The sequence below is a fragment of the Monodelphis domestica genome, chromosome 2 (genome assembly GCF_027887165.1).
Source record: "Monodelphis domestica isolate mMonDom1 chromosome 2, mMonDom1.pri, whole genome shotgun sequence".
NCBI lineage: Eukaryota > Metazoa > Chordata > Mammalia > Didelphimorphia > Didelphidae > Monodelphis > Monodelphis domestica.
The window spans coordinates 151,139,617-151,156,429 of NC_077228.1; the positions used below are offsets into that span (position 1 = coordinate 151,139,617).

Genomic DNA, 16,813 nt, shown 5'->3' on the forward strand with positions numbered 1-16,813 from the left:
GACTATTTCTTCTGAGAATAGAACAAAAATAAATTTTTTAAATACAGTCACTGAGTTAGTATACATGTACATTCAGAGTCTTGATCCTGAATACAATTCAATAAATATAATATTTTGTTTGTTGTTCTGGTTAAATTATGTTTATAATGCTGATTAAATTATGAATGAAGGGTTTAATGTGTTGGATTTTTCTGTCCAATTGCCTTCCTATGATATTTGCAGGGCTATGGTAGTAATCTTCCAATTTAATAATCAACTCTTTGGAAAAATATATGCAAAACACTTAAATTTAATCTACATTACTAATATTTTCCTCATAATTTCCTGAAGTCTAAAAAGTCAATGAAACAATATATAAGGCTTTGATTTAAAGTGTATTAATTTCTGAGGTTTAAATGCTCACCCAAAATTAATGATTGGCTCTCTTGAGCTAATTTGAATTGATTCTAGTATTTTGTCTTCTTTATATTCTATAGTTGAAGAGAAATATAACAGAAAAAAACAACTTTTAACCTTGCCATTCATTACCTAAATGAGGAATTAATTCCTTTTTAGTTAATATATCCCGCCATATTTCTTTCATAAAAAAGGAACACCACCAAATTCAAGTTCCTTGAGAAAAGGGTTGTGTTTGTTTTTTGGATTTTCTATCTACTATATTTAATATAGTATCTGGAACTTGGTAAACACTTAATAAATTCTAGATTACTGATTTCCAGGAGCTATCAAAGACCACACTGTTTAACACGGTTCACGTGGAAACTAGGGACTGCAAAGCAGCCCCCAGGAAGAATGGAAACATGCCCTAAACCCCCCCTAAGTGACTTTCATTATTAACATCCACTTATTATTGGAATTTCCTTGGTTATTATTCTTACTTAGCCCCAGGAAAAATAGATGAGAGCAACATGCTTGCAGGATTAATACAGATGTCCTACTCTGTCTCCCCAGGATATTACCAGGAGAGCCCACTTACAAAATTAAATCTAAGGATTCTTATATACCCACTTAGATAGGACCCTCTTTTCTAGGCATAAAAACTTCTGGCAAATCTGTGTTCTGAATTCCCTTACCTATATCTGGGTCATGTTGATTCTACCCACTAATCCTGCCCTTAGCAATAATGTTTCATTGACTATCTCCCTAGGCTTCCTGTCTGTTGTTATATTCCATGGAAACATGTATGTTGAGAATGAAACTGTATACCAAGTAGATGTGTGATTATGATAGTATAAAATGAAGCCAGGCCTCAGCCAAGGTAGAGCAGTTTATCCTGTGAAACCTGTGCTACAGGTTGAATGCAAAAGCTATGTCCCATCCATCATTTCACCTACACTGTCCCACCTCCAAGACTCTATCCCCTATGGGAGGCTGGCCCACACCATAGCAACTGATGGTGGCTATTGCATTTTAATCTCATTTTCAATAGCTTCCAGGGGCACACTAAATCACTGCATCTTTACTTGCTTTTAATAAATATAGAAAATCAGCACGTATTTACATCCATTAAATATCAACCTATTCTAATAAACATCAAACTTTATTCAGGTATTTAGGTGACTCAATTTTACTCTGGCATCAATATACCTCTCTCAATTTCTAATTAACAGTAATAATTATGAAATCCAACTGTCTCTAAAAATCAGTATCACATCAAAGGCAATAGAAAGGTACATGAAGATTATGAATAGGCTGCTCTATATAATCAATGAGTCACTTCAAAGATTGGGAGTAAAAGATGACACTGGAGAAGTTTATGAAAAGAAGAAGGCCTGGTTATATGTCAAGAGCAAGGTATGGCATATGGATAATAAGAGTACTTCACTGGTACTCCCTTCATGTAAGGAGAAAGCAAAGAAGGTTTCTGGTACATCTGGGTAGACCTTCATGGAAAACATATGGAAGAGCATAGAAGTGTTATATAAGAAAGGTAGGCATAAATAGGTGTACTCTACAATACTTTTTAAGTTGCTGAATCAAAAAGTTTATCAGATAAAACTTCTAGAAAAGATACTTAAAAGGTATGTTATTAAATTTCATTTTAAAAATACCTGCTCACGTGGTTCACAAGACGTGTCTGTAGTAGCAGATCTCTTCCTGGTAGAAGGTTGTCACAAATTAGATGCTGATTAGAGCGGACAGCAACTCCATGACAGACACAGAGAGAACATAAGACATCCAGAACCTATAAAAGAAATCAGCTTTCTTATTATCTTTACTCTTTATTATTGATATTCAACTAGTACCATTCACATTAGAAAGCAGTAAACATCTTTATAATTCTGTTTGACCCCCAAACCTCAAAAGTTTCCAAGAACAGTCTCTTTATAAAATTCAACTCTTATTTAAATCTACTATGTGAAAAGAACATTCATCATGCCCAAATGAGAAAATGATTCCTCATAAGGAAAAGTTAGGGACATGTTTAAGTTTCCTATTTTTTAAAATATATTTTCAATGCTTCATTCTTAGCTCTTAGAATTTAGAAATATCATATTCTTATATTTTAATTCAGTCTGCAAATACTTAATACCAACTAACATGTCATTAATGTCAATGAAGTAATATAATTAATATTACAAAAAAGCTTCATTCTCCTTTCTTGTACCACAATTATTTAGTTCACTTTATATCAATAAAACATCTCCCTCACCTTGTGATTTCTTCCATGTTTGTCTAAAAGTGAGATAATGGATTTAATATGTCCTTCTTTAATAATATTCAGAGCTTCTGGACTTTCCACCAGCACACAATGTAAGACCTCTAAAATACCTACAGACAAAACAAAAGAAAAAAATTAAAAATAAATACTCAAGGACATAGTGTTTACTCTTCTTAGAAACATGATAACCACAGGGCAATAGTGTCCTCAAGAAAAATTAAGCATATGCTTTAGTAAATGACTTTAATTTTATATTTGTCTCCTCGTATAAACAAGTTTCACTCATTCTCACCATGACCTTTGGTTCTGCTAGAATTTTCTTTGTAGGATATCTTGTCCCATTCAGAAATGAGTTTTGTACCAAATGTCAATGTTATACTTAGTGTTTTGATATCTCAAAATAGACCAGCAGTGGCTGATAGTTAACGTAAAATGTATTCAGATTTTTAAAAGAAAACTAATAAACTATAACAAAAATAGAATTTATATATATAGATATATGTATGCTATTTATATTTATATGTATGCACATATATACATTTGTACACTATATACTATACTATGATGGCCGATAGGTGGTTCATGAGAATACAATGTTAGACCCAGAATCATCAATAGCTGAGTTTAAATCTAGTCTCAGATATTTACTAGCTACGTGACCCTGGGCAGGTCACTTAACCTCTGTTTGCCTTAATCCACAGGAGAAGAAAATGGTAAACAACAATTAGAGAAGAAAAATAAATTGAAATTATTAAAATAGGCAATGAGGAGACCAAGCTATCACTCGTTACAGATGACATAATGGTCTACTTAAAGAATCCTAGAGAATCAACTAAAAAGGTAGCTGAAATGATCAACTTTAGCAAAGTTGCAGGATACAAAATAAACCCACATAAGTCATCAGCATTTCTATATATTTCCAACACATCTCAGCAGCAAGATTTAGAAAGAGAAATTCCATTTAAAATCGCCCTAGACAATATAAAATACTTAGGGATCTATCTGCCCAGACAAACACAGGAACTATATGAACACAACTACAAAACACTCTCCACACATTTAAAACTAGGTCTAAACAACTGAAAAAACATCAATTGCTCATGGGTAGCACAAGCTAACATAATAAAAATGACAATCCTACCCAAATTAATTTACTTATTTAGGGCCATACCCATTGAACTACCAAAAAATTTTTACTGAATTAGAAAAAAACATAACAAAGTTCATTTGGAAGAACAAAATATCAAGTATATCAAGGGAAATAAAGAAAAAATAATGCAAAGGAAGGGGGCCTTACAGTCCCAGATCTCAAATTATACTATAAAGCAGTGGTCATCAAAACAATATGGTACTGGCTAAGAGACAGAAAGGACAATCAGTGGAATAAACTTGGGGTAAGTGACCTCAGTAAGACAATCTATGATAAGCCCAAAGATCCCAGTTTTGGGGACCAAAACCCACTATTTGATAAAAACTGCTGGGAAAACTGGAAGACAGTATGGGAGAGATTAGGCTTGGACCAACATCTCACACCCTACACCAAGATAAATTTAGAATGGGTGAATGACTTGAATATAAAGAAGGAAACTATAAGTAAATTTGATGAACACAGAATAATATACATGTCAGATCTTTGGGAAAGGAAAATTTTTAATCCAGGCAAAACTTAGGAAAAATCACAAAATATAAAATAAATCATTTTGATTACATCAAATTAAAAAGCTTTGTACAAACAAAACCAATGCAACCAAAATTAGAAGGGAAGTAACAAATTGGAAAACAATCCTTATAACAAAAACCTCTGACAAAGGTCTAATTACTCAAATTTATAAAGAGCTAAATCAACTGTACAAAAAATTAAGCCATTCTCCCATTAACAAATGGGCAATTGACATGAATAGGCAAATTTCAGTTAAAGAAACCAAAACTATTAATAAGCACATGAAAAAAGTGTTCTAAATCTCTTATAATCAGAGAGATGCAAAACAAAACAACTCTGAGGTATCACCTCACACCTAGCAGATAGGCTAACATGACAGCAAAGGAAAGTAATGAATACTGGAGGGGACATGGCAAAGTTGGGCAATTAATGCACTGCAGGTAGAGTTGTGAATTGATCCAACCATTCTGGAGGGCAATTTGGAACTATGCACAAAGGGCACTAAAAGACTGTCTGCCCTTTCATCCAGCCATAGCATTGCTGGGTTTGTACCCCAAAGAGATAAAAAGGAAAAAGACTTGTACAAGAATATTCATAGCTGTGCTCTTTGTGGTGGCAAAAAACTGGAAAATGAGGGGATTCCCTTCAATTGGGGAATGGCTGAAGAAATTGTGGTATCTGTTGGTGATGGAATACTATTGTGCTCAAAGGAATAATGAACTGGAGGAATTCCATGTGAACTGGAATGACACCCAGGAATTGATATAGAGCAAAAGGAGCAGAACCAGGAGAACATTGTACACTGAGACTGATACACTGTGGTACAAGCAGAATCAGGAGAACATTGTACACAGAGACTGATACACTGTGGTACAATCAAATGTAATAGACTTCTCCATTAGTGGCAATGCAGTGATCCTGAACAACTTGGAGGGACATACGAGAAAAAACACTACCCACATTCAGGGGAAAAACTGTGGGAGTAGAAACACAGATGAAAAACAACTGCTTGAATACATGGGTTGAAGGGATATGATTGGGGATGTAGACTCTAAATGAACATCCTGGAGCAAACGTCAACAACATGGAAATAGTTTCTTGATCAAGGACACATGTAATACCCAGTGGAATTGCATGTTGGCTATGGGAAGGGGGTGACAGGAGGAAGAGAATGAATATGATTCTTGTAACCAAGGAATAATGTTCTAAATTAACAAAAGAAAAAAAAAGAAAAAAACAGTAAACCACTCCTGAGTCTTCATCAAGAAAACTCCCTCATATGTTATGATCCATGTGGTAATGAAGAGTCAGACATGAGTAAATGATTAAACAATAATACTATATTACACTACCTACAAACACACACTATATACTGTATCTATATCTATAGTAATGGAACTTATTTCATAAACATCCAAGGACATCTACAATAATATAAAATATGTTGGGGAGTGAGAGTATAGCTTCATAAAACAGAAAGAAGCACTGAAGGAAAACTCATTTGCAAGAAAGCTTTGTGAGAGAGGTAACAAAGCAAAATCTAAGAGCATTTAATAATGAAACTAGAAAGGGAAAAAATGAAAGAGGGAACCCCCCCCAAATTATTTTTAAACCCTTACCTTCTGTCTTGGAGCCAATACTGTGTATTGGGCTAGGCAATGGGGGGGTCAAGTGACTTGCCCAGGGTCACACAGCTGGGAAGTGTCTGAGGCCAGATTTGAACCTAGGACCTCCCATCTCTAGGGCTAGCTCTCAATCTACTGAGCTACCCAGCTGCCCCCCCAAATTTTTATAAATATTTTAATCCATCAAGTACAAAGAAGTCATTACATTGTAGTGTTCCACAATGTTTCATTTTCTTTGTACAATGTTCTCTTGGTTCTTTTTATTTCATTCTGCATCCATTCCTGCAGGTTCTTCTGATTCATATAATTGGACATATTGGACATGGGATTTTTCTTGGCAAAGACAGTGGAGTAATTTTCCAGTTTCTGTTTCCATTGAATTAGGGCAAACAGAGGTTAAGTAGCTTGCCCAGGATCATACAGCTAGTAAGTGATTAAAGCTGCACTAGAACTCAGATCTTCCTTACTCTAGGCTTAGCACTCTATCCACTGAGTCATCTAACTGCCTCAACATGGTACATGGTAGGTGCTTATTAAATGCTTTTTGACTTGACATGCTATATGAATTCCCATTAAGTTATTCCTCCTTAACACTAGATGGAAACAAACACTAAATCAGTAGAGACTTAAACCAAACTGTGTCCTCTGCTAGGGATCAGGAAATGAGAAAGAATTGTACAGGAAGAAATAGAGGGAGGGAATGAAAGAGAAATTTCTTATGATCCTAGAAGACTAAACCTCCTCCAAGTCACTTATATTTGCAAGGAGCCTCTAGCATTTTTTGAACAGGGAAAGAGTCCTGTGTTTACAGGGTATTTGCATTCTATTCATTTCTCTTGCATGACAGTGGGGACTTCTGCCTCTGAGGTGTTGACACAAGAGATGGAGATTGGGAGAATGATATAGACACTAAGAAACCAATGCAGCAATTGAATAAAGAACTCTAGTATGCTAACTGGAGTAGTCTAGAGTAGTCAGGATCTGTGTTGTCCAAAAACAACCAAAGCCTGACAGTGAATTATGGTTCTGCTTGTATATATACTAGCTGGTGTGAAGAAGTCATTTTTCCTTTTCAGCCTATGATCTGGGATGGGTGTACAATTTTCCATATCTCTTTCCTTCCTAAGTTTCAGATATATGCAGACAGGAATTTCATATCAATATGGGGAAAAAAGAGAGAATCAAGAAGAGATGTTGGGTGGCAACAACTGATATTCAGAAGTGTCTGACCTAGTTTACTTCTAATATTATTCTATATTCAGCATAGTATGCTGTAATGACATACTAAGTATCTGATTATATGAATGCTTTAGTAAGCCACTTAAAAGAAAGAAATATTTAATGAGCTGGGAGCTAAGTTATATATAGGCAGCAGATTTAAATTTTAATATTTCCTACACTTCTCCTAGACTACATCACACCTGAGAATCAAAGAAAAATGGTGTAGCTATAAACTTTGAGTATCCTTTCATGTTTAATTTATATTGTTTTGCTGTTTTATCATTTTCAGTCCATGTCCAACTCTACATGACTCCTTTTGTTTTTTTCTTTCCAAAGATACTGCTGTGGTTTGATATTTACATCTCTAGCTTATTTTACAGATAATGAAATTGAGGCAAAAATGTTTAATTGTCTTGCTAAGGGTCACACAGGCAGTGTCTGAGACTGGATTTGAACTCATGTCTTTCTAACTTCTAGCCAGGAGTTCTATCCACCATACCACTTAGCTGCCCCAGATCACACATTACACTTAATTAATTAATATCCCTTGGCTAGATAATTAACAGAGTGACTACCTTCCCTCTGTGAATAAGGGATGAGAATTCTTGAGTCATAGCAAAGTGTTACAATATTATCAAGATAGGTTGCAAGGGGGAGCCATTATCCCTAATCACTTCTTTGTGGTCTAAGATGAAGTATTTCCATTTGACTGCTCATATGAAATCCCCAGACAGAGAAAGAGCTGTACATAGCAGAATAACCCATTCCATTACAACAAATATTCTTTTTTCAGGAAGATCTGGATTCAAGTATAGCCTTTGATACATATGATCATGAACAATGAACAATTAATCCCTCAATGTCCCAAATAACTTTCTAAAAGTATATTTATCTGATCTACATTGTGTGAAGATTAAATTTAACTCTCCCCTGATTATAAAAATGAAATTAACTCTCCCCTGATTGTGAAGATTTAAAAGTAACCCAGACCTATTTTTAGATTTTAATCCCCAAAAGTGTAAACACCCTACTTAAAAGCTGAGTATGAAGATCTGCCCATTTTAGATTTAATCACCAAAGGAGCAAACACCCCATTCACACTTGAGTGGGGGAGGTCTGTGACCAACATGGCGATAGTGGGTGACAAATAAGGATCAATTGCCTTCTGGGCAGTCCTATAGCAGAGCATCAACTGTGATTGGTATATGTAAAATTAGGGGAAGACACAAGAAGTGACACAAGAGAAAATGTTTTTAAAAGGGAGTGACAACTTCCTGAAGGAGTTTTAATTCTTCATGCTTTTGAGTTGAAGCTGGTGAAGAGGGGAAGAAGGATTTGCTGACTGGACCTGAAACCCTTTTCCTTTAGACTATAAGGGCCAAGGCCCCTCCAGTTAAGAAGTCACTCTTTCTACATTTTGTAAATAAATTGTAAATAAAATCTCTTTGGAATTAATTAAATTCCTGGCAACCACACTCTTAAATAATCAAGTCCAACCCTTTTATAAATTAACCCTTTTTTCCCCTCACAATTGGTAGAGTCTCTTTAACCAACGCTGCCTCTCCCAAGGAAATCATAGGCCTGACAAACAAAAGTAAAACAAATTAATTTTAAAAATAATTATAAATACACAGACACATCTAAAGACATTACACATCAACTCAAGGACTTATTTTTGTGGTTTAAAAGACAAAAAAAAAAGAAGCCCTAGAAGTAAAAAAAAGTAGAAACATATACCTGAGGATGCTTCCAATCTTTCCAATCTGCTGATTAGCCAGTCCAGGGAACCAGAAAATTGGGCACAATTTTTGCGATTTCCTCTAATGAGAGCAGCTACAAAATAAAAAAAGAAGTTTGTATTTATTTCTTTCCTTACCATATCCCAAGACATTCTTAATAAATTAGAACAATGTGATATCTCAATTTTATTAGAGTAACATAATCAGCCTACTTATTGCTCTCTTATATTTTGCCTCATGCTTATGATCAAGTAGCTATTGAATTCTTTTTCCCCACTGTCATATAGTCCTAGAAATCTTGAATGATCTTAATATTTGGAATGAAGACACCTTGCTGGAAGAGTCTAAGGTAATATTCTGTTCTAAGGTATCAAATGCTTTTTCCTTAATTAATAAAAATAAACACAGTGGTATAATTTATTGTCTTGAAGGGACCTTTATGAATAGAGATTTATCTCTTTCTAGATGTGTGTATATACACATGTGTATATGTAGATATGTACAGACGTTGTACTGAAAGTGCACATTGTTATCAAGTTAAAGTCAAAATTAAATAGTTGGAAGAGAATTTTCTGGGTTGCCTTTGGAAATGACAAAGCTCCTTTAATTACCCAAAACTTTTTACTAAAACAAAAGGTTATCTTCTTACTAACATTCTAATAATGGTTTTATTAAATTGCCGTTTGGCTGTCATAAAATACTAAAATCTCTAAAGAAATTAAGTGAATAACACTCATGAGACAATAGTGGATAGGATTAAGCTGATAGTCATAATAAAGAAGGAACTTTGAAAAAGAGCCAGAGTAAAGGAATCAAAGAATGTATGAGTGGATAGAGAAAATAGTCCGGTCACCTGGTGAGTGAATTAATCAATAGATAGATGACATGCAAGGTCAATAGAATTAAAGAATGGGCTCGCAGCATGTTGGGAACCCCATATACTTAACTGTTTGGGAAGACAAGGAAAATTTTCACACAGAATAATATAGATAGATAGTGATCTATGTGTTGGAAGGAATTTCTATATTGATCCATTTATATATTTGAGTAATGAAAGTGTTGTCATTTAAAAAAGAGATGCACAGTAATTTTCTAATAATATTTTGGTGGAAAAATATGTGTAGAATATATATTTAAAACTGTATATATGACTGCCCTCCCTTTGAAATTTTCTCCAACCACCTGATTTTACATATAAAGAAACAGAGGCTTTGAGAAGTGAATTTAATCAAGATCATACAGGTCAAAAAATTATGACTACCACACCAGCTCTTTGAATTCCAATTCAGTGTTAATTGAATCAGGAAGGGCCTTTGGGGGTATATTTTCCAATTTCATTTTACATATGAGATCATCTAGGCAATTTAAATGACTTATCTAAATTTACATAAGTAGTCAGGGAGTTTAAAGCTATGATTTGAATCTAGTCCCTTAGTCTCCACATCTAATATTTTCCATTCCTCTATGACTCTATGACACTATTACACTATGACTTTCTTTCCTTTATATCATTTTATCTCCCTGTCTAAAATAATGAAGCTTAAGTTAATTTTTCTGAGAAAGGTTGTTTTATTCTATAGTAGTAAGTTAGATACTCATATAAACAAAGGACTATATTTTTATTTCCAAACTTTTTCTGTGTTACCCTGTGGTTCCAAGCCAACAGTATTTGAAGAATTTAAAATGAGTATGACATAGAGGGCTATGAAGAAACAGGTGTTATATGTGTGATTAGGCTGCAATACATAACCAATAAGTAATTTAATATCAGAATAAAAATTGTTATCAGGGAAGTACATAAGTGTAAAAAATGAGAATCTAGTTATGAAATGAGTGTAGATGAGAAGACACATGAGTAGCCAAAGAGCTCCAGTGGTATCATCAGGATATCCAGAGAAACAAGGAAAGCCTCTGCCAAATAAGGTGATCCTCTGTGGCAAACTTATGGAAGGACATGGAAAAGAATGAAAAAGCATAGGAAGACAGGGCTGAGTAAACACACTGTTAGAGAGAATATCCAAATTAGTAATACATATTTTTCCAGAGAAATAATATAATAACATTATAAATAATAAAGAAAAACAATCAAATTGTAGAGAACTTTAAGATATTTAAATATCCTGCCATGTAGAATAATATATTTAAAGTCTCTTTTTCTCTGTTCTAATCTTAGGAAAAATCAGACATGCTTCAAGAGGAGCTGTAAGAGAGAGCCAAAGTATGCATTGATGTTTTAATATCCTTCCTGTCCTTATGTTCCCAATGGAAGAGTTGTCTCTACAGATTATGCAACTTTTAGTATGAAGAGAGTCAAATTCAGCAGCAAGAGCAGGTAGGTGGAACAATGGAGTGAGTACTAGGTGTGGAGTCAGGAAAACCTAAGTTCAAATCTAATCTGAGATACTAGTTATATGACAGCAGAAGTCACTTAATTTTGCCTTCATCATTTTCCTCAATTATAAAATGGGAATAATAATAGCATCTATCTCCAATGATTGTTATAAGGATCAAATGCAATAATATTTTTAAAAACTGCCTGATATATGGTAGACATTGAATAAATGCTTGTCCCACCTTCCCACCACCACAAGAATGGGGGCTACCATGTAGGGAAAGGAGTTTAGAACACTGTTTTCCAACCTTTGTTTCTATGGATTATTGCTAGTATACAGAAAATGTTTACTACTTAACAAAACATTTATAAGCAAATATCACTATTTGTTAAATCTAATAATCTTTAAAAAAACTCTCCCTTCCCATCCACTCCTCCCACTTTATCCATTTAACATTCTTAGAAATCCATAGCATCCAGGATACTATCATATATATTTTATATGGAAACACCAGTTTCCAGAATGTTGTCATACAGCTCTCTTCCTCTGAGCAAAACAAAATGTTGCAATGAAATTGTTTATAATGAAACCAAATAATGTGGTTTATAATTTTCAAAAAACACCAGATTATTATCATTGCTGATAAAAAATTTAATGCCTTTTAGAAGCAAATCTCAAGAACTACATCACCCCTACACAATCATTCTAAATACACATAAATCCACTCGTTATTTTTCCACCTTTAAAAAACATTCTTGCTTCTTACCTAGTAACTCATACAAAGAGTTTAATATAGACTTCCAAGATTCTCCTGCTTCCTTCCCAGCTACATCAGCAAAATGAGCAGCACTGCTATACACATGTAATCGGTCTATGCATTCAAGGACAAGGTTAATCATACCCTGGAAGGAATTTTGTAAAAATCAGTGTCAGAAATACATATCAAGATTGCTAAGCATAAGATAACTTATGACTATTTAATAGAAGGAAGGCAAATTATAAATGGAATGCAAACAGTTTAAACATACACTTATTGCTAACATTTGTCAAATAAAAATCAAGAAAAATTATAAAAGTGCTATGCAAATACAAAAACTCTAAGATCTCTTATGATAATAATTAATTGTGAAAAGGTGAGTTTGGAATAAAAATACATTAATAAGGGCTACAGACCTTGATTCTAAAAATAGGTTAAAGAAAGAAGCAAAATGAATGGAAAACTTCATATTTATACAATTAAAATTAAACTCCAGCCACATTTATTGTTTATGAGTTTACAAAAGTATGCAATAGTATATTCTTCATTTTACTCTAACATATACATATATTCTAGTTGAAAGTAATGATAGTAAGTTCACTATTTAATAAATTATTTATATTTTTAAAAATAAATGTAATACCACAGGATTCATTATTAAAAAAGAAAAAATAATTAGTTTTTTAAATAAAGAAAAATCACTATTAAGTATGAAGTTCTACACAAGCCTTAATAATTTCTACTAGATTTAATGCTATCTGAGGTAGAAAACATGAGTTAAGAAATAGTAATTCATCGGTCAAATTATCTTCAAAAATCTACATTGTCCATTACCTAAACACATGTTCAGATTGTGGAAAACTAAAAGAAATTAACAAAAGCAACTAAAGAGTCACCCAAGACACTGAGGTCTTCACATTTTCTCTGCTTGCTTACTAATGACTCAATAATCAAAAATGTCTAAAAATTATACTTTCAGTTAGTAAATTATTTCTCGATATTATTATTCCTTTAAATTGAATCCCTGCCTTTAAATGTGAGCATCTGTTTTCAACAATCATTCATTTCTTTTGTGTTCTGCATGAAAAATACTTTCAAAGAACTAACATAGATTTCAAAAGTTTCTGATGAATAATTAGTATCTGTCATGAAAAGAGATATTTTAAAAGTACAACAGAGAAATGATGATTCAGTAAGCAATAACAAATCATTAAGGTAATTCTCATAACTATATAGAAAATTAAGAATGGATTCTATGATCTAATGAAACATGAGACTTTCATTTTATACTGAAAAGTAATATGAGTGATAAAGGAATCTATCCTTACATATACAGTGCCAGTTCTGACACTCACTATGTGACCTTGGGCATGACTCTTAGCATATCTGGTACTATTAACTCATTTTTTAAATGAAGGATTTGGATTAGATAAAATTTACAGACACAGTAAGCTATAATTATTCAATAAGAACATCGAACAAATTGTGCATCACTACTAGATAGTGACTGGTTAATCAAGTAATTTGAATAATTTTTTTAAACTAATTTATACTAAAATAAATGCATTTCCCTTTTTCATCAATTTCTTATCATTTAGGAACTTGGAAACATATTACTTAACTTGATGACAGGAAGAAAAATTAGATAGTCTATTCTTGCTTAGAGAGGAAAAAGTTCAAATGTATTTAATTAATTCTTTCTATTAGTAATACTACAGGGCTTATAAAATTTTCAAAGTGCTTTGCATATATTATTGACTCATTTGATCCTGACAATATCTTTATAAAGTATGTGCTATTTTAATTTTCCTTCTCCTATAAATGAGGAAACAAAGGTCAAGAGAAATTAAGTGACTTGTCCATAGTCTCATAGCTACCATCAGACAAAATTCAGATATTCCTGAATCCAAAGCCTTGCCACATCCACTGTCCCACATATTTGTCTTTCCTGTATTTACTTCAAGTGTCATGGAAATAAAAATAATAGCATCATTACTTTAGGGCCACATTTTCCTTCATCTTAGTTGTTCTAATACTAGGCTAAATATCCATGAAATAATGATGCAAAGGTTTTAAATGTACATAGAATACATGGAGTATTTTTTTCATGAAGGATACTTCTCAGGAATTTATTTTTCTTACAAAACAGTACAAAATGAAAGAATGAATGGTACAAAATTACCTCTTCCTGGAAGAGATTCTGTCGGTTCTTTAGAGCTCTTAATCGGTTCTGCTTATCTTCATGCTCTAAATGTTCATCTGGTGGATGGAAGTAACCAATTAAATCTTGCAGACTCAGACTTACTGACTCTATTGGTAAATCTATTGTAGAAGACTTCACTTTCTTGCTGAGAGCATCAAGGCCCCTGAAACAAGTTGTAAATAATTCATTAAATCAATAGTTCTCAAATGTTTTAGGTCCACATATCACATAGGTAAGGCAGAATATGCCAAAGACCATCAATACCCTCATCCCATATGCTACTGAAAAAAGAGTGAATGAAAATGATGTCTAATAAGATAAACGAGTTCACAAAAAAATGTGATTTCTTCAGCAGAGTCCTTCCAAGGTTTTAACTACCTTGACCAATAAAGATAATAATTTCATAGAGAAATCTTAAGGAATTGTCTGATATAATGAAAGCCTGACTTTCCCAGAGCCATACAGCTGGTACATATTAGAAACAAAATTTATGGGACCATGGATCTAGAGTCAAAAAGATCATTTAGAGGCCACATGGCCCAACCCTTCATTCTAAAGATGAGGAAATTTAAAACAAGACAAGTGATTTCCTCAATATCACTCAGGTGGTAAGAATTAGAAGCAAGATGTTAACAGAGGCCCTCTGATTCTTGAACAAATACTCTTTTCACTATACATTTATTATATATGTTATATATAAAAGTTTGTTAACTTTTGCACAAAGCATTCCTGAATCAAAATCCAGCATTCTGCCCACCATGACAAACTGCTTGTCCAGTAAAAAATATGATAGATTACTAATTCATGCCATAGCAGAGAAGAGAGTCTTTGTTGTATTATAAACAACAGAGCCAAGCAATAATCACTGATTAAATGGGATGAAAATACAATGACAAAAATTAAACACTGACTTCAAAGAGCTTAAAGTCTATAAAAAGATGAAAAATGCATATAAATGAGGATATTCAAAACAAACCAATGATAATTTTGAAGAGGGCACTATTGACTTGGGGATCAGGCAAAGTTTGATACAGAAAAAGGCACCTGTGTAGAATTTTGAAGGAAACAAGTGATTATTAAGAGGCAATGATGGAGTGGCAGAGTTTTCTAGAAACAGAGAACTGGTAGAACAAAGACTTGGAGATGGGAGATGGAGTGATACCCGAGTTAAATTAAGAAAGTCAGGTTGGCATGGAGTATGTAAAAGAGAACAAAATATAACAATATTGGAAAAGTAGACTAAAGAAAGTGTTGTGAGATGTTTTAAAAGCCAGAGAAGCTCTTTCTTTATTCTAAAGACAACTGGAATTGACCAGATTACTAAGGAAGTTACATGGTCAGACCTACACTTTAAGTAAACAATTTGGACAGGCTGTGGAAGATGAACTGAATATGCAAGAGACTTGCCACAAGGCAACCAACTAGAAAATTATTGCAATAATGCAGTCAAAAGATGATTAAATAGAGGAGTTACAGTTGTGAGATTATAGACGGGGTGAGGTGTGCTAAAAAGGAAAAATGGCAAGATATGAATATTAATATGGAGTGAAGAGTGAGGGGTTATGAATAAAGACAAAATTGCAAATGTAGTTGATAAGAAAAATGATAATACTTTTAACAGAAGGCATTTCAAAGGAAACAGTTAACTCTAGAAGAGATTTGAGTTTAAGTGTGAATTTGAATTTAGTTTTGGATATACTGAGTTTGGGAGGTCTTTGGTTCTTCCAGCTAGAAGCAGATGGAGACATGCAAATTGAACCCTAGAGAAAGTAGGATTCATTATATAGCTTTTAAAGTTATTTGCATAGAATGATAATAGAAATAAATAAATTGCAATAGAAAATAATTCTACCCAAAGGAATTCCAATAGAGAAACCACAGAAAAGGATAAAGAACAGGGTCCAGAACAAAGTGTTGTCATATACATACAAATAGGCAGTTTATTACTAATAATAAATTAGCAAAGGTAGTCTACAACCTACTGTAAGTTCTGCACACATGTAGATCCACTAAGTGGAAGTAACAGTTATGATCTTATGTTGTCATCAAGCATTTAAAAGCAGAGCATGGTCTCAATTAAGTGATCTTAGCAATTTTCTCTAGTATCATTAGCTTTCATTGCAATGGACTTGTATTCAGAGTAGATTTTTAAAATGCTTTTTAAAGGTTAGTAGTTTGGGAAGATATTTAACACAGCATTATGTAGGAAATATAATATGGCTTTTTATTTATTTGAAATAAACATTTTTAAAGTAATAAATTAATAAATACTATAGTTGTGTGTCCTCCATTCTCTGGAGGCAAACATATTAGAATAGTAGCAATGAAGCCAGAAGATTTGAACTTCTGTGCCAGGCCCATTAGTTACTAATCATACCCCAAGAGAAGTCAATTAACCCCTATGAGTCTATTTCCTATTCTTTATATAAGAGAGCATATTTGCATTACCTTTTAGGTTGTAGAGGAAATTAAATGATAAAACACTTAAAAGGCACTTTGTAACTCTTAAGTACAATATAAGTGTGAATAAATATTATTTCTAATGTACTGTTAATATGTATAAATAAGTTCATTTGATTCATTTCTCTGTTGGAGTAAAAAAAGCAAAAGAAA

General features: G+C 33.2%; 1 protein-coding gene across 2 annotated transcripts in view; it reads right to left on the reverse strand.

Annotated features, from left to right (window-relative positions):
• RYR2 (ryanodine receptor 2) overlaps positions 1-16,813 on the reverse strand; it is a 760,518-nt gene that overhangs the window by 362,955 nt on the left and 380,750 nt on the right. For both annotated transcript variants that reach the window (XM_056816085.1, XM_056816086.1), the window contains 5 exons: positions 14,180-14,363; positions 12,007-12,142; positions 8,906-9,001; positions 2,654-2,772; positions 2,052-2,185 (listed from right to left, as the gene is read on the reverse strand). In XM_056816085.1, coding sequence (XP_056672063.1) covers positions 2,052-2,185; positions 2,654-2,772; positions 8,906-9,001; positions 12,007-12,142; positions 14,180-14,363 — 669 coding nt within the window. The remainder of the gene's footprint in view (positions 1-2,051; positions 2,186-2,653; positions 2,773-8,905; positions 9,002-12,006; positions 12,143-14,179; positions 14,364-16,813) is intronic.